The following is a 23016-nucleotide window of genomic DNA, read 5'->3' as shown; positions in this document are numbered from 1 at the left end:
TGGGGGTTCAAAGTTCTCACAACACATCTAGATAAGTTCCTTGGGGGGTCTAGTTTCCAATATGGGGTCACTTGTGGGGGGTTTCTACTGTTTAGGTACATTAGGGGCTCTGCAAATGCAATGTGACGCCTGCAGACCAATCCATCAAAGTCTGCATTCCAAATGACGCTCCTTCCCTTCCGAGCTCTGCCATGCGCTCAAACGGTTGTTCTCCCCCACATATGGGGTATCAGCGTACTCAGGACAAATTGGACAACAACCTTTGGGGTCTAATTTCAACTGTTACCCTTGGAAAAATACAAAACTGGGGGCAAAAAATAATTTTTGTGGAAAAAAAAAGAATTTTTATTTTCACGGCTCTGCGTTTTAAACTGTAGTGAAACACTTGGGGGTTCAAAGCTCTCACAACACATCTAGGTGAATTCCTTAGGGGGTCTACTTTCCAAAATGTTGTCACTTGTGGGGGGTTTCAATGTTTAGGCACATCAGTGGCTCTCCAAACGCAACATGGTGTCCCATCTCAATTCCTGTCAATTTTGCATTGAAAAGTCAAACGGCGCTCCTTCCCTTCCTAGCTCTCCCATGCGCCCAAACAGTGGTTTACCCCCACATATGGGGTATCAGCGCACTCAGGACAAATTGTACAATAACGTTTGCGGTCCAATTTCTTCTCTTACCCTTGGGAAAATAAAACAAATTGGAGCTGAAGTAAATTTTTTGTGAAAAAAAGTTAAATGTTCATTTTTATTTAAACATTCCAAAAATTCCTGTGAAACACCTGAAGGGTTAATAAACTTCTTGAATGTGGTTTTGAGCACCCTGAGGGGTGCAGTTTTTAGAATGGTGTCACACTTGGGTATTTTCCATCATATAGACCCCTCAAAATGACTTCAAATGAGATGTGGTCCCTAAAAAAAAATGGTGTTGTAAAAATGAGAAATTGCTGGTCAACTTTTAACCCTTATAACTCCCTAAAAAAAAAAATTTGGTTCCAAAATTGTACTGATGTAAAGTAGACATGTGGGAAATGTTACATATTAAGTATTTTGTGTGACATATCTCTGTGATTTAGTTGCATAAAAATTCAAACTTGGAAAATTGCGAAATTTTCAAAATTTTCGCCAAATTTCCGTTTTTTTCACAAAGAAACGCAAGTAGTATAAAATAAATTTTACCACTATCATGAAGTACAATATGTCACGAGAAAACAAAGTCAGAATCACCGGGATCCGTAGAAGCGTTCCACAGTTATAACCTCATAAATGGACAGTGGTCAGAATTGTAAAAATTGGCCTGTTCATTAACGTACAAACCACCCTTGGGGGTAAAGGGGTTAAATTTCCAAACAAATTAAAAATAAGTTAATAAACAATAAATTTTGTTCAACTTCACAATTGTGTTCCACTTGTTGTTGATTCTTCGCCAAAAATTTACATTTCGTATCTTTATGTTTGAAGCATGATATGTGGGAAAAGGTTGAAAAGTTCCAGGGGGCCGAATACTTTCACAAGGCACTGTATATTAATTCCTTGAATCCAGCGTTAATGGGACTTGATAAATGCAGATAATTTGATATTCTGGATTATGAAATAGCCATACAAAAATAATCCCCAAACTATTCTGACAAACTCCCTCACTGTTTCACACTTTTCTGGACTTGTGAGTTTCTATCATACTGGAAACTTATGCTGTAAATAAGTTTGGGATTATAAGACCTTCTGGTTTACTGGATGTCAGATTACTTTCCTACCTTTATCTTGGCTTCCAACTTTAATTTCTGATAATGTTGCTTCTTGTGCTTTTAATATTTTTTGCTCTGTAAGGTGTTGTCTCAGCAAAAGCCAGAAGGTAACATTGAAAAGTATCTATAACAAGTAAAAAAAGAGATATTTAACATTTGTTTACTTTTTTCTTTTCCATGCATCATATATTATCCTCATTTGCCATTATGGAGTTCATGAAGGGTAAAAGTCACATTTTTGGTATGAGGATTAATGATGAAAAAGAAGAAATAAATAATGGAAATCAAAGAGTGTGCATCTAACTTGAGCAGACACAGCTGTCACAACTATGTTCAGTACCACACAGACGGGCGCCAGGGAAGAAGCGCTACTGTAAGCGCTGTTCCCCGGCACCGGGTGCTGAACATGCTCTCATCATTCTCCCCTGCTCTGCCAGTGATCGGCGCGAACAAGGGAGAATGATGAGAGTTGTATTCAAGTGATCACAATGACAGCAGACGGACTATTACTCTCATCAATCTACGCCTGCTGCCACTAATAACAGTGACAGCAGGAGCGGCTGATGGGGGTATTCATCAGCTGCTGCCCGGCTATAGATAAATAAATGAAAAATCCACTGTGGCTTCCCCTCTATTTTCTATAACCAGAAAGGCACTCACAGCTGGGAGCTGCAACCCTCAACTATCAGCTTCAGCAAGTCTAGTTATTAGGGCTACTTCTCACATTGTTTTTCTTAATTATTTAAATAAATTATTTAAAAAAAAAAGGATTGGGGTCCCCCCTATTTTTGACAACCAGTCTTGCTAAAGCTGACAGCTAGAGGCTGGTATTCTCAGGATGGTAAGGGTTATTGATATAGGCCCCCTAGCCTAAAAATAGCAGCCCGCAGCTGCCCAGAAAAGGCACATCTATTAGATGCCCAAATTCTGGCGCTTTGCCTGGCTCTTCCCACTTGCCCTGTAGCTGTCAACTTTAGCAAGGTTGGTTGTCAAAAATGGGGGGACCCCATGACATTTTTTAAATTATTTATTTAAATAATTATAAAAACAGCATGGGGACCCCTCTATTCTTGATAACCAACCCTACTGAAGCTGACAACTGAGCGTTGCAGCCCACAGCTCTGAGTTTTGCCTGGCTGGTTATAGAAAATACAGGGGAACCCACGCTAGGTTTTTATTTATTTATAGTGCAGGGGGCAGCTGATGAATACCCCCATCAGCCGCTCCTGCTGTCGCTGTTAGCATCAGCAGACGTAGGCTGATGGAAGTAATAGTCCCATCAGCCGCCGCCTGCTGTCATAGTGATCACTTGAATGCAACTCTCATCATTCTCCCCTGCTCGCACCGATCACAGGCAGAGCAGGGGAGAATGATGAGAGCCGTCTTCAGCACCCGGCGCCGGGAAACAGCGCTTACTGTAGCACTGCATCTCAGGCGTCGGTACGTGTCACACAAATTACATTCATGTGTGTTCTCTGTGTGCACGTGTGCGGGACATTTGGTGGCCAGTTTTGACAGTAAAAACCGGACATGTCAGCGTGTTCTGCCCACAGACACACGGTCTGTGGAAACACACTGACATGTGCACAGATCTACGTGTGTCAGTGTCTCCGGTACGTGTGAAAATTGTCACCACACGTACCGGAAACATGGACATGTGAAAGAGCCCATAGAGCTCATGAAGACATCTGTGCAACACAGTCTGAGCACAGACTGCAATACAAGGACTGTCGACATTAGATTTTTTTTTTACAAATTTAAGAACAAGATGACACTCAGAAGTGCACACAATATACTGCAGTGCACATCTTATTACTATGTGTATATTTAAAATAGTCTCTAAGGTTAGTTGAGAAAATATTTGTGCAAATTGCTCACCTTTGATGCTAGTTCCTCTGGTTTCTTATGTTCAAGAAGACCTGAAATATCTTTAAGCTCTGCAGGCAAATCAAAGCTCCAAATGTATTGTAAAGTTACCAATAAATTGCCATAAATAACCATAAAGGGTGAACTAAGCATGGCATATTTCCTTCTATCACGAATCATCCAGAGGGCGCAAGACCAGATTAGCAATACAAAGGTTAGCCAGCTGTGATACGTAATACTCCAAGCCTAGTAGTGACAAAAAAACGAGAGAAGAAAAAAGGCATTGAATCAGGAGGCAATGAACAAATAGGCCCAATTTTAACCTTAATTTAAAACATGTACTGAACACAGCAATGGATGTTTACCACTAGTAATAAAGGGTGATATGGCAAATCTTATATACGGTGAGTAACAACCATCTGCTGTATAGGAAAGACCATTCGGAAATTAGTGTAAACCCAAAAGAAAAAAGCCAGAACAAAAGACCAAAGAAAATAGGAGAATAAAAAAATATAGAATTAAAAAATAATAAGGTTAAAATACCATTATTATTAACGGTATATACAGTGGGGAAAAAAGTATTTAGTCAGCCACCAATTGTATAAGTTCTCCAACTTAAAAAGATGAGAGAGGCTTGTAATTGACATCATAGGTAGACCACAACTATGAGAGTCAAAATGAGAAAACAAATCCAGAAAATCACCTTGTCTGATTTGGCAAGATTTATCAAACTATGGTGGAAAGTAAGTATTTGGTCACCTAAAAACATGCAAGATTTCTTGCTCTCATAGACCTGTAACTTCTTCTTTAAGAGGCTCCTCTGTCCTCCACTCATTACCTGTAGTAATGGCACCTGTTTGAACTTGTTATCAGTATAAAAAACACCGGTGGCAGCATGGTGGATCAGTGGTTAGTACTGAAGCCTTGCAGTGATGGGATACTAGCATCAAATCCCTCCAAGGACAACATCTGCAAGGATTTTATATTTTCCCTGTGTTTATGTGGGTTTCCTCCCATCCTTCAGATACTGATAGGGAAAATAGATTGTCTGAATGGGAACAGTAATGATGACAACATATATAAAGGCCTCTTTCACAAGTCGGCGTCTCCGGTATGTGTGGTGACAGTTTTCACACATACCGGAGACACCGACATACATAGTTCCATTCAAGTGAATGGGTCTGTGCACATATCAGTGTGTTTCTATGGACCGCGTGTCTGTGGGCAAAACACATTAACATGTCTGTTTTTTACTGTCAGCACGGGCAGCAAAACGTCCCGCACACATTACTTGGATGAAACACATGGATGTCAACTGTGTGACACGCCTCGGTGCCAAGGAAGAAGTGGTACAGTAAGGGATGTCCCCAGCACCTGGTGCCGAAGATGCTCTCATCATTCTCCCCTGCTCTGCCGGCATTCAGAGCGAGCAGGGTAGAATGATGAGAGTTGTATTCAGAAGAGAACAATGACAACAGGCGGTGGCTGATGGGACTATTACTCTCATCAGCCTACACCTGCTGTCGCTAATGACAGTGACAGCAGGAGCGGCTGATGGAAGTATTCCTAACCTGCCGCCTGTGCTATAGATAAATAAAAAACTCAGCGTGGATTCCCCTGTATTTTCTATAACCAGCAAGGCAAAACTCAGAGGTGGGGGCTGCAACCCTCAGCTGTCAGCGTTAGCAAGGATGGTTATCCAGAATAGAGGGGTCCCATGCTGTTTTTGTTAATTATTTACATAAATAACTTAAAAAAATGGCATGGGGCCTCCCCCATTATTGACAACCAGTCTTGCTAAAGCTGACAGCTGGGGGTTGGTAAATAAACAAATGTGTTTTGTTTAATTTCTAATAAAAGACTTCATACTTGCTGTGTCTTTATTTACCATGTAACTATAGGATTAGTAATGGACAGGTGTCTTATAGACACTTCTAAAATACTAAGCAATGGGCTTGATGCCACGTGACAATACAAAGGTGGCATCAACCCCACAAATACGAACCCCATTTGCCACCGCTACAAGGCAAGTGGGAAGAGCCGGGCAAAGCACCAGAACTGGCGCATCTAATAGATGCGCCTTTTCTGAGCAGCTGTGGGCTGCTATTTTTAGGCCCCTTATCAGCCTGAGAATACCAGCCCCCAGCTATCAGCTTTAGCAAGGTTGGTTGTCAAAAATGAGGGGGACCCCACGTGTTTTTTTTTAAATTATTTATTTAACCCAGTAACCCCTGAAGCTTTTTTTGTTTTGCGTTTTTCGTTCCTCTTCTTCCCCGAGCCATAACTTTTTTATTTTTCCGTCAATATAGCCATGTGAAGGCCGCCGGATCCCACATCAAAGGGAGGGAGTCAATCATCGGCGGAAAGGGGTTAAAGAATTTAAAAAACAGCCTGGCATCCCCTCTATTCTTGATAGCCAGCCTTGCTGAAGCTGACAGTTGAGGGTTGCAGCCCCCAGATGTGAATTTTGCCTGGCTGGTTATAGAAAATAGCGGGGAACCCACAACGTTTTATAATTTAAATTATTTATTTACAGCGCAGGAGCCGGCTGATGAATACTCCCATCAGGCACCCCTGCTGTCATTGTTATTAGTGGCAGCAGGTGTAGGCTGATGGGAGTAAGGCTACGTGCACACGTTCAGGTTTTTTCGCGTTTTTTCACAATAAAAATGCATACATATGCATCGTATAATTTAGAATGCATTCTGCAATTTTTGTGCACATGATGCGTTTTTTTCCGCGGTAAAAAAAGCAGCATGTTCATTAATTTTGCGGATTTTTCACGTTTTTCCCGCTATTTAATGCATTGAGAAAAAACGCAAAAAAAACGCACAAAAAACACGCAAAAAACATGTCAAAAACACATAAAAAACACATGCGGATTTCTGGCAGAAATGTCCGTTTTTTGTCAGGAAATTTCTGCAAGAAATCCTGAACGTGTGCACATACCCTAATAGTCCCATCAGCCGCCGCCTGCTGTTATTGTTATCACTTGAATATAACTCTCATCATTCTCCCCGCTGATCAACGGCAGAGCAGGGGAGAATGATGAGAGCTGTCTTCAGCACCCGGGGTCGGTGAACAGCGTTTACTGTACCGCTTCTCCCTTGGTGCACATCCATGTGGTACTGATGCAGCACACGGTTGCCACACGTGTGCCGCAAGTATTACACACACAGACACAAGGACACTGTCATCTCCAGTACCGTTTTTTTTTTCCAGTACTGGAAATATCTGGATATGTTAAACAGGCCTAAGGGAGTAAAATAATACAATGGTTTATAAAACATAGTGGGAATCTTATGTGTATGGGAGCAGGGCCGGCGTTAATGGCTGGCAGACCAGGCAGCTGCCTGGGGCCCCCGCTCCCCCAGGGGCCCCCAGCAAGCGGCAAGTCACGCAGCCGCTATGGGCAGGGGGGCCCGCCTGCCGCCAGCACCGACTCCCCCGCCGCATTGAACTATACCGGCGTCTGCCGGTACAGTTCAAAGCAATGATGGAGGAGAGAGCGTCACCTGACGCTCCCTCTCCCATCATTCCCCGCTCTGCCTCTGACACAGCGGGTGCGCGTCATCGCGTACTCACTGTGTGTCAGGCAGTGCGGCGGCAACCGCCGACACAGGAGCAGGGAGCAGCGCGGGCTCGGGGAGAGGTAAGGAGCTTGTGTTTTTTTTTTGTTTTTTTTTACTGGACTGTGCGGCCATTCTTGGGAGGAGAGAGGCGGGGAGGGAAGGGGGGATGTGGGCAGTGCTGTATACTACTGTGGGCAGTGTTGTATACTACTGTATGGGCAGTGCTGTATACTACTGTGTGGGCAGTGCTGTATACTACTGTGTGGGCAGTGCTGTATACTACTGTGTGGGCAGTGCTGTATACTACTGTGTGGGCAGTGCTGTATACTACACTATGGGCTGTGCTATATACTACTGTGGGCAGTGCTGTATACTACTGTGGGCAGTGCTGTATACTACTGTGGGCAGTGCTGTATACTACTGTGGGCAGTGCTGTATACTACTGTGGGCAGTGCTGTATATTATTGTGTGGGCAGTGCTGTATACTACTGTGGGCAGTGCTGTATACTACTGTGGGCAGTGCTGTATACTACTGTGGGCAGTGCTGTATACTACTGTGTGGGCAGTGCTTTATACTACTGTGTGGGCAGTGCTGTATACTACTGTGTGGGCAGTGCTGTATACTACTGTGGGCAGTGCTGTATACTACTGGGTGGGCAGTGCTGTATACTACTGTGGGCACTGCTGTATACTACTGTGGGCAGTGCTGTATACTACTGTGTGGGCTGTGCTATACACTACTGTGTGGGCTGTGCTGTATACTACTGTGTGGGCAGTGCTGTATACTACTGTGGGCAGTGCTGTATACTACTGTGTGGACTGTGCTATACACTACTGTGTGGGCAGTGCTGTATACTACTGTGTGGGCAGTGCTGTATACTACTGTGGGCAGTACTGTGTACTACTGTGGGCAGTGCTGTATACTACTGTGGGCAGTGCTGTATACTATTGTGTGGGCAGTGCTGTATACTACTGTGTTGGCAGTGCTGTGTACTACTGTGGGCAGTGCTGTATACTACTGTGTAGGCAGTGCTGTATACTACTGTGGGCAGTGCTGTATACTACTGTGTGGGCTGTGCTATACACTACTGTGTGGGCAGTGCTGTATACTACTGTGTGGGCAGTGCTGTATACTACTGTGTGGGCAGTGCTGTATACTACTGTGGGCAGTGCTGTATAATACTGTGTGGGCAGTGCTGTATACTACTGTGTGGGCTGTTCCATACACTACTGTGTGGGCTGTGCTATACACTACTGTGTGGGCAGTGCTTTATACTACTGTGTGGGCTGTGCTATATACTACTGTGTGGGCTGTGCTATCTACTACGTGGCTGTGCTATATACTACTATGTGGGCTGTGCTATATACTATGGGGGTATATTATATTCTATGGAGGAGGCTGTGTTATATACTATGTGGCTGTGTTATATATTTGGGGGGTACATTATACATTATATTCTATGGAGGGGGCTGCATTATATTCTGTGTTTTTTTTTATTAGATTATATGAGGGATGATTGCATCATATCCTTTGATGGGGCTACATTATATTCTCTATGGAGGTGGGCTGTATTATATCCTGTTCGGGGCTACATTATATTCTATGGGGGGGCTGTATTATATTTATATTCTATGAGGGGTGATTGCATCACACTCTATGAGGGGGCTACATTATACTATATGGGGGGCTGCATTATATTCTATGGGGAGGTTACATTATACTCTGTGGGGGGGTTACATTATACTCTGGGGTGGCTGCATTATACTCTGTGGGGTGGTGGCTGCATTATACTATATGTGGGCTGAATTATAATGTATCGAGGACTATGGGGAATACATTATACTATATGAAGAACTATGGGGTGCATTATACTATGGGAAGTGAATTGTACTACATGGATGACTATGGCGGAGCATTATACTATATGGAGCACTGTGAGGAGTGTATTATGCTATATGGAGGACTGAGGAGTATATTTTAATATATGGAGGACTATGAGGAGTGTATTATACTATATGGAGGACTATGGGAAGTGTATAATACTATCTGGAGGACTATGAGGAGTGTATTATACTATATTGGGGACTATGGGGCACATTATATTATATGGAGGACTATGGGGTGTATTATACTAAACAAGCAAAATGCTGCACATTCATTGGGTGATTGGATTGTTTATGCCGGAATAAAAATTATTGTTCTCAGCAGCACATCGCCGGTGTAAACTGTAGATGTGCTGGTGATAACATGATACTGTATGGTGATCTGTTAGTGATCTATTAGTGATCGTTCTGTCCCCTTCATTCTTTCCCAGATGGTGGAAAGAGGCCAGGAAACAAGCGTCCAACGACTTCAGTATTGTCGATCACACTCGTTTAGCAGCCTGAGATCAGCGCATGTAAATACAACCGAAATGCTTCTGTATGATGTGCAATATGTTAGCATTTGGGGCTCCATTTTAAACTTTGCCTACGGCCCCACTTTGCCTAAAACCGGCCCTATATGGGAGCCTGATCATTTGCACCATTCAAAGAATATTTCCCATTGAAAGAAACATGAATTCTCAGCACCTTTATGGAGGAATGAAGAGATATGTGTACGGACAACTTTTAAGACTTATTAATTTAGGTAGCATTTAAAACATGGCTTCCCATTGCTTTTTTTCTGAATTAGTATAAATGCTTTATTTGGCTAGCCGTATTGTTTTCTCTTATAAGGGTATATATTCTTACATACAGTATCTAAATCTGCAGTTAATCTGCTACATGTAAACAAGCCCTTGATATTTTATATCTATGTACAGTAATATACAAAAAACTGATATGAAATAAGAAACCAAAAGAGCATTTTTATCATCATACCATCATAGAAATAAGAGCACAGATGTAACTCTGCTTCATGATGAACTGCAGCGCTACCACCAGAGCATGAACTTTAGCATTTTCCTTTTTCTCAGACACATCCTCTTCCACCTCCTGCTCCTCCTCTTCTTCTTCTTTCTTTTCTAATGGAAAACATGTTAGTAATTCATCATCATAAAAAATACGCAGAATTTACATGAAATACACTCTCAGGATAATTACAGTGGAAGTGAAGCAGTCATTACACTGCCGCTCCTGGGTTATATTAGACCCAGTACAGGCCTTATACTACTGAGCAAGATGGCAGTGAAGAATAAGGACAACAAATGATGGTCATAAAAGAAGGCGTACTGGTATATATATATATATATATATATATATATATATATATATATATATATATATATATATATATATACTGCTCAAAAAAAATAAAGGAAACGCTCAAATAATACATCCTAGATCTGAATGAATGAAATATTCTCATTGAATATTTTGTTCTGTACAAAGTTGAATGTGCGGACAACAAAATTACACAAAAATCATCAATGAAAATCAAATTTATTTACCAATGGAGGCCTGGATTTGGAACAATACTGAAAATCAAAGTGGAAAATCAAATAAAAGGCTGGTCCAACTTCAGTGGAAATGCCTCAAAACAGGGAAATGATGCTCAGTAGTGTGTATGGCCTCCACGTTCCTGTATGATCTCCATAGAATGCCTGGGCATGCTCCTGATGAGGCGGCGGATGGTCTCCTGAGGGATCTCCTCCCAGACCTGGACTAAAGCATCCGCCAACTCCTGGACAGTCTGTGGTGCAACGTGACGTTGGCGGATGGTGCGAGACATGATGTCCAAGATGTGGTCAATCAGATTCAGGTCTGGGGAACGGGCGGGCCAGTCCATAGCTTCAATGCCTTCATCTTTCAGGAACTGCTGACACACTCCAGCCACATAAGGTCTGGCATTATCCTGCATTAGTAGGAACCCAGGGTCAACCGCACCAGCATATGGTCTCACAAGGGGTCTGAGGATCTCATCTCAGTACCAACTGGCAGTCAGGCTACCTCTGGCGAGCACATGGAGGGCTGTGCGGCCCTCCAAAGAAATGCCACCCCACACCATTACTGACCCACTGCCAAACCGGTCATGCTGAAGGATGTCGCAGGCAGCAGATCGCTCTCCACGGCATCTCCAGACTCATGTGCTCGGTGTGAACCTGTCATCTGTGAAGAGCACAGGGCGCCAGTGCCAAATTTGCCAATCCTGGTGCTCTGTGGCAAATGCCAAGCATCCTGCACAGTGTTGGGCTGTGAGCACAACCCCCATCTGTGGATGTCAGGCACTCAGGCCATCCTCATGGAGTCGGTTTCTAACCATTTCTGCAGACACATGCACATTTGTGGCCTGCTGGAGGTCATTTTGCAGGGCTCTGGCAGTGCTCCTCCTGTTCCTCCTTGCACAAAGGCTGAGGTAGCAGTCCTGCTGCTGGGTTGTTGCCCTCCTATGGCCCCCTACACATCTCCTGGTGTACTGGCCTGTCTCCTGGTAGCGCCTTCAGCCTCTGGGCACTACGCTGACAGACACAGCAAACCTTCTTGCCACAGCTCGCATTCATGTGCCATCCTCGAAAAGCTGTACTACCTGAGCCACTTGTGTGGGTTGCAGAGTCCGTCTCATGCTACCACGAGTGTGAAAGCACAGCCAACATTCAAAACAACCAACATGACCAAAATATCAGCCAGAAAGCATTGGTACTGAGATGTGGTCTGTGGTCCCCACCTGCAGAACCACTCCTTTATAGGGGGTGTCTTGATAATTGCCAATAATTTCCATCTGTAGTCTATTCCATTTGCACAAGAGCATTTGAAATTGATTGTCAAACAGTGTTACTTCCTAAGTGGACAGTTTGATTTCACAGAGGTTTGATTTACTTGGAGTTATATTCTGTTGCTCAAGTGTTCCCTTTATTTTTTGAACAGTGTATATGTATATATATATATATATATATATATATATATATATATATATATATATATATATATATATGTATATATATATACACACACACACACACACACACACACACACAGTGGGAAAAAGTATTTAGCTAGCCATCAATTGTGCAAGTTCTCCTACTTAAAAAGATGAGAGAGTCCTGTTATTGACATCATTGGTAGACCACAACTATGAGAGTCAAAATTTATAAAACAAGTCCAAAAAATCACCTTGCCTGATTTGGCGAGATTTTTTTTGGAAATTATGGTGGAACATAAGTATTTGGTCATTAAAGTTAATCTCGATATTTTGTTATATATCCTTTATTTGCAATGACAGAGGTCAAACGTTTTCTGTAAGTCTACACAAGGTTGGCACACACTGTTGGTGGTATGTTGGCCCATTCCTCCATGCAGATCTCCTCTAGAGCAGTGATGTTTTGGCCTGCCGCTGGGCAACATGGATTTTCAACTCCCTCCAAAGGTTTTCTATGGGATTGAGATCTGGAGACTGGCTAGGCCACTCCAGGACCTTCATATGCTTCTTATGAAGCCACTCCTTCATTGCCCTGGCGATGTGCTTGGGATCATTAATAGCTGAAAGACCCATCCACGTTTCATCTTCAATGCCCCTGCTGATGGAATGAGGTTTGCACTCAAAATCTCACGATACATGGCCCCATTCATTCTTTCATGTACGCAGATCAGTCATCCTGGTCCCTTTGCAGAGAAACAGCCCCAAAGCATGAAGTTGCCACCCCCATGCTTCACAGTAGGTATGGTGTTCTTTGGATGCAACTCAGCAATCTGTCTCCTCCAAACACGACGAATTTTGCTTCTACCAAACAGTTCTACTGTGGTTTCATTAGACAATATGACATTATCCCAATACTCTTCTGGATAATCCAAATGCTCTCTAATAAACTTCAGACGGGCCCGGACATGTACTGGCTTAAGCAGGGGGACACGTCTGGCACTGAAGGATCTGAGTCCCTGGTGGCATAGTGTATTACTGATGGTAGCCTTTGTTACGGTGGTCCCAGCTCTATGCAGGTCATTCATTAGGTTCCCCTGTGTGGTTCTGGGATTTTTGCTCATCGTTCTTGTGATCATTTTGACCCCACGGGGTGAGATCTTGTGTGGAGCCCCCAGATCGAGGGAGATCATCAGTATGTCTTCCATTTTCTTAATATTGCTCCAACAGTTGATTTCATCACACCAAGCTGCTTGCCTATTGCAGATTCAGTCTTCCCAGCCTGGTCCAGGGCTATCATTTTGTCTGGTGTCCTTCGACAGCTCTTTGGTCTTCACCATAGTAGAGTTTGGAGTGTGACTGTTTAAGGTTGTGGACAGGTGTCTTTTATACAGATAACAAAGTTTAAACAGGTGCCATTACTACAGGTAATGAGTGGAGGACAGAGGAGCCTCTTAAAGAAGAAGTTACAGGTCTGTGAGAGCCAACAATCTTGCATGTTTTTTAGGTGACCAAATACTTATTTTCCAACATAATTTTCAAAAAAAATCTTGCCAAATCAGACAAGGTGATTTTCTGGATTTGTTTTTGCAATTTTGACTCTCATAGTTGTGGTCTACCTATGATGTCAATTGCAGGCATCTCTCATCTTTTTAAGTAGGAGAACTTGCACAACTGGTGGCTGACTAAATACATATATAAAAATAAAAAAGGAAAACAGCACAAAAATTAAAGAAAAAAATGGGCTTTAATTTTTTTTCTTTAATTTTAGTGCTGTTTTCCTTTTTTTATCTTTCTTACTGGAGGCCAATTGAACTTTGGTTGGGAAAGAGCTGCACGACAACTGCGATAATATGTGATGCTGTTCCAATTTTGACATATATATATATATATATATATATGCATGTCACATATACACATTGTCCTGGGCATATATTGGTTCACTGCTGCATGTCTGATGGTTTATGTGCTATATAGCTGTGAGCTACTGCAGGATACATCTCCGTCTGACAGTACCATGAATATGTGACTAGTATATAGTGCCAATATGTTAAAGTTATGTGAGCTGTGTAATATTACCCTGCAGGGATTGCACACATGTGTCAGCTTTATGTTTTGTGGCCTGATGTGCTTCTTTTACAGTGGTGAAATACTACATTCAAGTGAAAGATTTTTTTTTTTTTAAATCTTGTAAAAAAGTGTACATTCACATGTGGCAGATTTTTGTTGCAGGAATTTGTGCGATTGCTCCATATCTTTGAATTGGGTTCGATAAATTAATGCAAATGCTACAAAGTTAACTCCAATCAGATGTCTAATAGATTTTAATTAACTTCTGCAACAAATCTGCGATGTGTGAACATAGCATAAGTGTCAGAGAGCTGCCTGCTTTGTAGAACGTGATGCATTTGTAATGCTGTAGTATAATGCTGTAGTATATTTCTGTAGTTGTCTTAATGTGATTCTGAACCATGAATGAGACTGTGTGACTGATTTATAATTTCTTTGATCTCTTGAGTGGCAAGAAGGCAATTCCTAAACAGAGCTTTGACATCACTGAAGAATTTTTCCACAAAGTTAAAAGATTTAGCAAATGTATCAACATTTCATAATAACTAGCGATGAGCGAATATACTCGTTACTCGAGATTTCTCGAGCATGCTCGGGTGTCCTCCAAGTATTTTGGAGTGCTCGGAGATTTAGTTTTCCTCACCTCAGCTGAATGATTTACATCTGTTAGCCATCATAAGTACATGTGGGTATTCCCTAGCAACCAGGCAACCCCCACATGTACTTATGCTGGCTAACAGATGTAAATCATTCAGCTGCGGCAATGAAAACTAAATCTCCGAGCACTAAAAAAATACTCGGAGGACACCCGAGCGTGCTCGGGAAATCTGGAGTAACGAGTATATTCGCTCATCACTAATAATAACATCTCCATAATCTCTTCAACAGATAACGTATGCTATGGTGTGCCTTCAATCCAGTACAGAACTTTTCATGTTGTGAGAGAATGGGATTTGTTACAACCCTCTTGCATTTTACTATGCAATTTTAGCACCGATTCTACAACTAAAATTGTGTCAAAAGTATCTGAAATATGAATCCTCCTCCACAAAATTATAGACTAGTCACATATCAATTTTACAGATGATATCACATTGGATGACTTTACAAAGCTGCAATCTTACCAGAGATTTCTTCCGCATGCTCCCATTTGTACTGAGGTGTTGAGTACACATCTATTTTTGTAGGCCCGTTTTCTATAGGAAGTGACGTATTTATTGTATGATAATCAACTGGTGTCCCATTAACTGTTACAAGTAGTACCTGTCAAGCAGCAATTAGCAAAAAATATTCAATCACATTGTAAAATTAATTTGCTCCATACAATACAACAGAATAATGCACACCTTAGTTTAAGGTTAGTTATCTGCAATATAGTCAGATGTTACAGTATAAGGCTAGTTTGGATTTAACTAAACAGCTTTCAAAATCACTTCACTTGTGTACAAAGATCAACATCTAATCTGCTTTAGGCCGGGTGCCCACGATCCGGAAGTAGCAGCGCTTTGGACACACCGTATTTTTGCTGCGTCCACAGCGCTGCCACTTGGTGTTCACTGAACCGTGTGGATTCACCGTGTCCAATACAATTGTATGGGTGAAATTTATCTTGATGCAGCAAAAATACACAGCGTCAAAAACGCACCAAAAGCTCATCATGGGAACGTAGCTTTATTCCACGCATAGTATGCTCTGGATGTGGGTCATGTATGTGTTTTCTCATAACACTCTCTATGGTAAAAAAAGCATAATAAAATGCATGTTTCTATAAAAAAACACACATGAAAACCATGTATTACAATACTGATGTGTGTACGGTAGTAGTAGCAATGTGAATGAGATTTATCAAAGCAAAATTTGAAATTAGCAGAAACATCACAGTATTTCCACTATAAAATCCACAGTGAATTTTGCTGATGCAGACATTTTGTACCAGACTTTATGTTGTGTGAGGTCAGCAGCAGAAAGGTATCATAGGAACATACTCTTCACATTAGGCGTGTTTTCAGCGTTTTTTAATGCAAATTTTCAGCAACATTTTATAGTACTAACAAATCTATGAGATTTCAGAAATCTCATGCACACAGCTTGGTTTTTCTGTTATCAGGATTTTGTGCTTTGCATGTTTTTTTGCATAACAGAGCATGTAACTTTCAGCGGTTTTTCTGCGTTTTTTAAGTGCTTTTCAAGCATGGGTGGTGAATAAATGCTGAAAATCCACACCAAAAAATGCAGGTATCAAGTTTTGCAGCGTTTTTTGTGACAAAACCTGATTAAATAAAATGAGATTTTTTTTTTGCGATAACTATCAGCATGCAAAAGAGACAATTGTAGCATGACAAAAACGCAGGAAAGAATTACAAAAAAGGCAGCAAAAAAACAAGCAAAACCTGATTTTTTTTCTGCCGCTTCTTTCCTGCCAAGTGAGCAGGTTTTGCTGCAGAAAAAAAAAACGCTTAAAAAAGGATAAACGCCAAATCAAAATCTCAATTTGCAGACATGGTGATTCAGGCTATTTGCCCTCATCATATTGAAAGACTCGCTAAAGGGTCGATAGTGACTTGTAGGATTGCTGCTTCCTCTGAAGAGGCAATTTGCATATTAAATTTCCCAAAGGAGCATTACATGTCAAATTAGCCTACTTACCTTGAAATGCGAGAGCCGGTATGTCACTCTCCACAATGAGAAACGTCACCCCTTAGATCTCAGTCCAGAGCCTCTCACCTAGCCAAATCAGTTCTCATGCTTCGCACTGACGAGGGCCAATAGCCCAAAACACTGTGTCTGCAAATTGAGATTCTGATTTGGCTTTTTTCTAAAGTCATATTGCAAGATTCGTTAAAGGGTCGATAGTGACTTGTAGGATCACTGCTTCCAACAGGTGGCACTATAGAGTTCAAATCCTTTTCCTCTCTGAAGAGGATCTCTCTATACAATGTATATTGACAGAGAGCTGCTAATCAGTGGTGGGTGTGTGGTTGGACCAGCAAGCATCAGACAGCTAGTCTGAGGCCTCTTTCACACGTCAGTGTCTCTGGTACGTGTAGTGACAGTTTTCTCACGTACTGGAGACACTGACACACGTAGACCCATTCAAATGAATGGGTCTATGCACATGTCTCCGTGTTTTCACGGACCGTGTTTCCGTGTGCAAAACACGGAGACATGTCCGTGTTTCTCCGGCAGCACGTACAGCAATACGTCCTGCACACGTGCACACGGAGAACAGTGTGCACTCTCCTCCGTGTGCACGTACCGCCCGCAGGAGAGACAGCGCTACAGTAAGCGGCTCCCGCGATGTCTCCTCTCTCCTCTCAGCGCTGGCAGCTTGTCCTGTGTGAGCGGTCACGTGGGACCGCTCATTACAGTGAGGAATATGCGCATATTCCTCACTGTAATGAGCGGTCCCACGTGACCGCTCACACAGGAGAAGGGACCAGCGCTGAGAGGAGAGAGGAGACATCGCGGGAGCCGGGTGAGTATTTCTTCTGCAAGGGGCCAGGCGGCGCACTGGGGATGGGAGGCGGGAGGTCCCAGCAACTTTATTTTTAACAAAAAAAAATTGATCATTCATCTCTTCTCTCCCACGGGGGAGAAGAGATGAATGGCGCCTTCAGCACCACAGCGGGGGGGGACAGCGCTTAGTGTAGCGCTGTCTCTCCTGCACGGTCCGTGTGGTCCTCAGGCGGCACACGGGCGGCACACGGATGACGCACGTGTGCCACACTGATGTGCCACGTGAGCACACGGACACAGATAACTCCGGTACCGATTTCTCCGGTACCGGAATTATCTGGACGTGTGAAAGAGGCCTGACACATACTGATTAAAAGGCGAGTTTATTGAAACAGAGTCATACAGCCCAGTGACACATCGCTGGAATCAGGGTCTCAGCTCCTACACCATGCTGCTCTCATAGCATCTCATAGAACACAAAGCAAAACCTGCTGACATATTACTTTTAAAGTTCTCTAGCGTGCATGCATCTGCATCTGACAGTGATAATACTGTAAATACTCCTGTTTTTGTTCCCTGATCTCCCAATATGTTAAAACAGCTAACTTTTAGAACTGAACATACACATACGATTACTTTGGTATGTGATAAAAGAGTATGTGTATAACAAACTATGGAAGATCAATTGTGAAATACACTCTTGCTTGTATACTAACATCAGATGGCTTGTATTCATCTTGGGTCATGGAAAGTAGCTGCAAGAAGCAAAGCAGGAAAATAAAATTAATGGTAGCCACAAAGACTACTGTGCCCTCGAATGCAACAACATAGACAATGAATACTCACACAGCGTTATGAAAAAAACAAAAGCAGAATACAACATACACCTGACATTAAAGTAAAGCAGTAGCTAAAATACAAAAATACAATAAATGACAAATAAAGTATATGGACTTTGTTGTAAAACTGTTTAGCATAAAAATCCATTTCATATGATGAATCTTTTCTCGCTCTCTCCGACACATATATTGCATTTTAGCTACAGTTTTTTTCCTTTAATGAAATATTTACAATACAACAATTTAAGAATCATTTACTGGAACTTTAAATGACATAATTGTCACAAATGCTGTTCTGTAGTCAAAAGGTAATAATAGATGGGTGAATAGTGACAAAGAACTGTTTTAAAAAGACTATCGGGAGAATTGGTTTAGAAGAAAACCAATGTGATAAATTAGGTGGGTCTCGCATAATTCCATAGTAGCAATAAATCAACTATGACACTGAAATTTACATTCAAGAGAATAGTCGATCCATGAAATGGCTACTAGATGCACAGAGCCAGAATATGGCACCTATAGAGATATTGAGCACCTACTGTATGATGAAACACAGTCTTTATTTGATAGATCCTGACAAATCGTAGTTTGCTCAATGAGATGCCATTTTCCAAAGAACGTGCCTATAGGTGTGGAGTACAAGGCAACAGGCACAGAACTTGGTCATACAAATATATTTATGTTACACAATTGTCAGGAAAACTTTATGCTCAAAGTTAGAACCAATGAATGATTCATACATAAAAGCAACAATGACAACGTTCCGATCAAATGCACAAGTGTTGGGCTGAGTGTTATCATAATTTGTATTTTTACCAATATATGTTATGCTAAATCTTTTGTAATGTAATAATAATGGCAACATCAATTTTGTATGTAAGGGAATGTCCCATAGAAACCCTTTTTATTACTTTTACAATCTGTCAGTCAGACCTCCAATACCCCATGTCATTGTTAACAATGGAGGGCTCAGACATCTGAACTAAAGTAAAAATAGTAGACATGGGATAACCTTTAAGGGTATGTGTCCATGGGCCGGATTACATCCGGATTAGCTGCAGATTGAACGCTTCGCACAGCCGCAGAGTTCAGCCTGCAGCGTCCAGATGTTACAGCATAGTGGAGGGGATTTTATGAAATCCCGTCTCCACTATGCGTGCGAACACGCGTCTTTTTAGAACGCAGCATGTCTGTTTACCTTGCGGCGACGCTCCGTCGCTGCAAGGTAAATAACAGGATCCTATGCATAGGAATCCTATAAATAGGGTGCGGATCCTATGCATAGGGTGTTCAATGAACACATCCGGAATCACCACGCGTTCAGAAGGGGGCGGCGCTTTGGGTGGAGCAGGTTTTCCGCTCCGTCCAAAGCGCCGACAATCCGGACAGTGGACTCACACCCATACACGTTTATAAAGCCCTAAATCTTAACCTGCTTCTTACATGTATTTGGTTTTCTTTCAAAGTGAAAGACAGTGATCACTGAGTGTGTACAGCACTTGCATTTGATCTCTGCATTTGCACTGTGCGTTTATCTAATATTCTATCTGACAATGCTGATGACTAAGGACTAAATACTTACAAGACATTCATTTTTTACATTGTGCTTAATCTCCACATCAGCGGCTCCATCAGGGCTTACTGTGTGCTCTTGAGGCGGGCACCAAGATATGACTGACTGCTTTTTGATTCCCGCCTCAAATATCTGGATATCTGACAAAGCACACAGTGACCCATCATAGCTCACACACAAAAACTGTTGTTCAGGGTTTCAAACAGTGCAGGTCTAACCATGTCAAAGGTCTAACCATGTCCAGCAATGCATAGCCACAAGTCTATAGGGTCAACTCTGCAATATTTACAAGGACCAATTTTCAATATTTTTCTGCCTATTGTTCACACCAGTGTATTCAGACCACACTACTGAATGTTTTTTATAAAATCTGACTTGGTTCTACACAGGCTTACTTTTCTCTCATCTGTGGGATATTGAGTAGCATACCACAGACTTCGTCTTCTTTCTGCAGTGAGAGGAGGTGGGCTGCAGTCTTCCTCAGCCTCACCTTCTTCAGTCTCCTTATTTTCTTCAAAGGTCACCTACAAAAGCATATACTACAATCATTACAAAAGTCCAACTTAAATTGTAATGTGTACAGATATGTATATAAAATATATCGGTTTGTTTTTGTATTACTTTCTTTTTACAACCACCAAAAATACCTAAAAAACATTTTAAATTATGTTCCCCTTTCTTTAGAAATTATTTTAATATACTGGAAATATATTACATTGTAAGCTTTTTTCATTATTTATACTTTTTTCAAAAACATTTGTTATTTATTTTTTCATTTGTTTTAGAGCCACACATTTTTTATTTTTCTGTACACATAGGTGTATGAGGGCTTGTTTTTGCAGGATAAGTTGTAGTATTGAATGATACCACTCATTTTAGAACATAGTGTAATGGAAAAAAAAATCCCAATGGGGTAAATTGCAAAAAAAACAAAACAATTTGCCATTGTTGCAATTCTGCTTTTATAGCAAAGCTGACTGGTTCTCCTAGGGAACACATGGCGATACATGATCATTGGATTTAAATAAGAAAACACTGTCAGTGCTTTTGAATTTGTACACACAAGTGCTTATTCAGGTAATAAATCATGTTTATCTTCAAGGTGAACTGTCTGGCTGTGTCTGACAGTTGGTTCCCAAACCCAGAACTGTGCAATCTCGTGTAAACTACTTAGGGTACCGTCTCACAGTGGCACTTTTGTCGCTACGACGGTACGATCCGTGACGTTCCAGCGATATCCATACGATATCGCTGTGTCTGACAAGCAGCAGCGATCAGGGACCCTGCTTAGAATCGTACATCGTAGCAGATCGTTTGGAACTTTCTTTCGTCGCTGGATCTCCCGCTGTCATCATTGGATCGGTGTGTGTGACACACCGCTGTGATCTGCTTTCACTTTACGGCCGGGAGTCAGTCAGTGCGGGAAGCAGACGGCAAGGGACCTGACGGACACCGGAATGTGAGTATGTACTGTTTGTTTTTTTTTTACATTTACAACGGTAACCAGGGTAAACATCGGGTTACTAAGCGCGGCCCTGCGCTTAGTAACCCGATGTTTACCCTGGTTACCCGGGGACCTCGGCATCGTTGGTCGCTGGAGAGCTGTCTGTGTGACAGCTCTCCAGCGACCACACAACGACTTACCAACGATCACGGCCAGGTCGTATCGCTGGTCGTGATCGTTGGTAAATCGTTTTGTGAGACGGTACCCTTACTCAGTGTTGATGAGTTAGAACGTCAGTGCAGAATAAACTGTGTACCGCCCGGACGTTTATAGTCTATGGGCAGTCCAAAAGTAGTTAAATCAAAACTGTAAGCAGGATTTTGCTAAGTAAACTACAGGCATTGTTAGTTTTAAAGGGAATCGGTCACCCCAAAAATGGCCTATAAACTAAGGCCACTGGCATTAGGGACTTATCTACAGAATTCTGTAATGCTGTAGATCAGCCCCCGATGTATTCTGAAAGATAAGAAAAACAGGTTATATTATACTCACCCAGGGCCGGTCTCGCTGCGGTCCGGTCCAATGGGCGTCGCGGTCCTGGTCCGGCGCCTCCCATCTTCATACGATCACGTCCTCTTCCTGTATTCTTGCTGCGGCTCCTGCGTAGGCGTACTTTGTCTGCCCTGTTGAGAGCAGAGCTAAGTACTGCAGTGCGCAGGCCTCTCTGACCTTTCCCGGCGCACTGGAGTACTGTGCGCACCTGCGCACAGGTTCGGAATGTGCTAGTGTACACTTGTAAACGTGTATGTGTTGATGTGTGAAAGTTGCTCTTTAATAATCCCCTCTCGTGTGTTTCACTGCTCGCGTAAGGTGGATGATTGCTATCTAGCGCCTGACTTAGTTATCTGCACTTGAACACACAAAACAGCGTCTAATTGCTGTGACCGCCAGTGCGGCGCCGTGCTCTATCACGGCGCTTTCCTGACCCAAGTCTGGGTGTTAAGTGGCGTCCGCCAGAGCCCAGTGTAGGCAGAGGTTTCGGCTGGCTCCCACCTTCGCCAAACCTTTGGAATCTCCAGTCCAGGCGCTTGAGTCACATGAGGCCATGGAAGTGTCACAAGCGGGATCTAAGTCCCGGACCGCTCGTGCACTCAAGGTCTGTCATGTCTGCCGGCGGTCAAGACATCTTGCCACCAGATGTTCCCAGCGGTCGGGGAAACATCAGCGTCTAGTTGTAGTAGGTGGAGGTACACTAGACATGGCGACGTTTGCCTCCAAATTGTCCTTTAAGTGGAGAATTACTATAGGCTCATCCACTCATTCGGTAGAGCTTTGCGTGGATTCCGGGGCGGAGGGCAATTTTATATCTTCAGCCTTCGCCCAACGACACGCAATACCCGACACGCAATGTGATGCTTGCTCAACCAGTGACCGTTCGAGTAGTGAATGGGTCGACACTGCCCTCACAGATAACACACCAGTCCATCCCTTTCACTCTATAAATGTCGCCATCTCATCAGGAGATTAAATCTCTGCCAGTCATTCCTGAGGAAATTGATGAGGCCCTGTTAGGGATACCTTGGCTACGGTACCACATTCCTCATATTGAGTGGTCCACAGG

At 42.5% G+C, this 23016-nt stretch overlaps 1 protein-coding gene across 6 annotated transcripts in view; it reads right to left on the bottom strand.

Annotated features, from left to right (window-relative positions):
* The window catches only part of PIEZO2 (piezo type mechanosensitive ion channel component 2), a 737984-nt gene that overhangs the window by 223260 nt on the left and 491708 nt on the right, over positions 1–23016 (bottom strand). For all 6 annotated transcript variants that reach the window (XM_077270184.1, XM_077270188.1, XM_077270185.1 and 3 more), the window contains exons 9-14: positions 20347–20475; positions 18256–18294; positions 15208–15346; positions 10042–10184; positions 3620–3853; positions 1751–1865 (exon numbers count right to left, since the gene is read on the bottom strand). In XM_077270184.1, the coding sequence (XP_077126299.1) occupies positions 1751–1865; positions 3620–3853; positions 10042–10184; positions 15208–15346; positions 18256–18294; positions 20347–20475 (799 nt within the window). The remainder of the gene's footprint in view (positions 1–1750; positions 1866–3619; positions 3854–10041; positions 10185–15207; positions 15347–18255; positions 18295–20346; positions 20476–23016) is intronic.

This window comes from Ranitomeya variabilis, chromosome 6, assembly GCF_051348905.1.
Source record: "Ranitomeya variabilis isolate aRanVar5 chromosome 6, aRanVar5.hap1, whole genome shotgun sequence".
Classification (NCBI taxonomy): domain Eukaryota; kingdom Metazoa; phylum Chordata; class Amphibia; order Anura; family Dendrobatidae; genus Ranitomeya; species Ranitomeya variabilis.
Note: the sequence above shows the minus strand (reverse complement) of the source record. Positions and strands in the feature narration are given on the sequence as shown.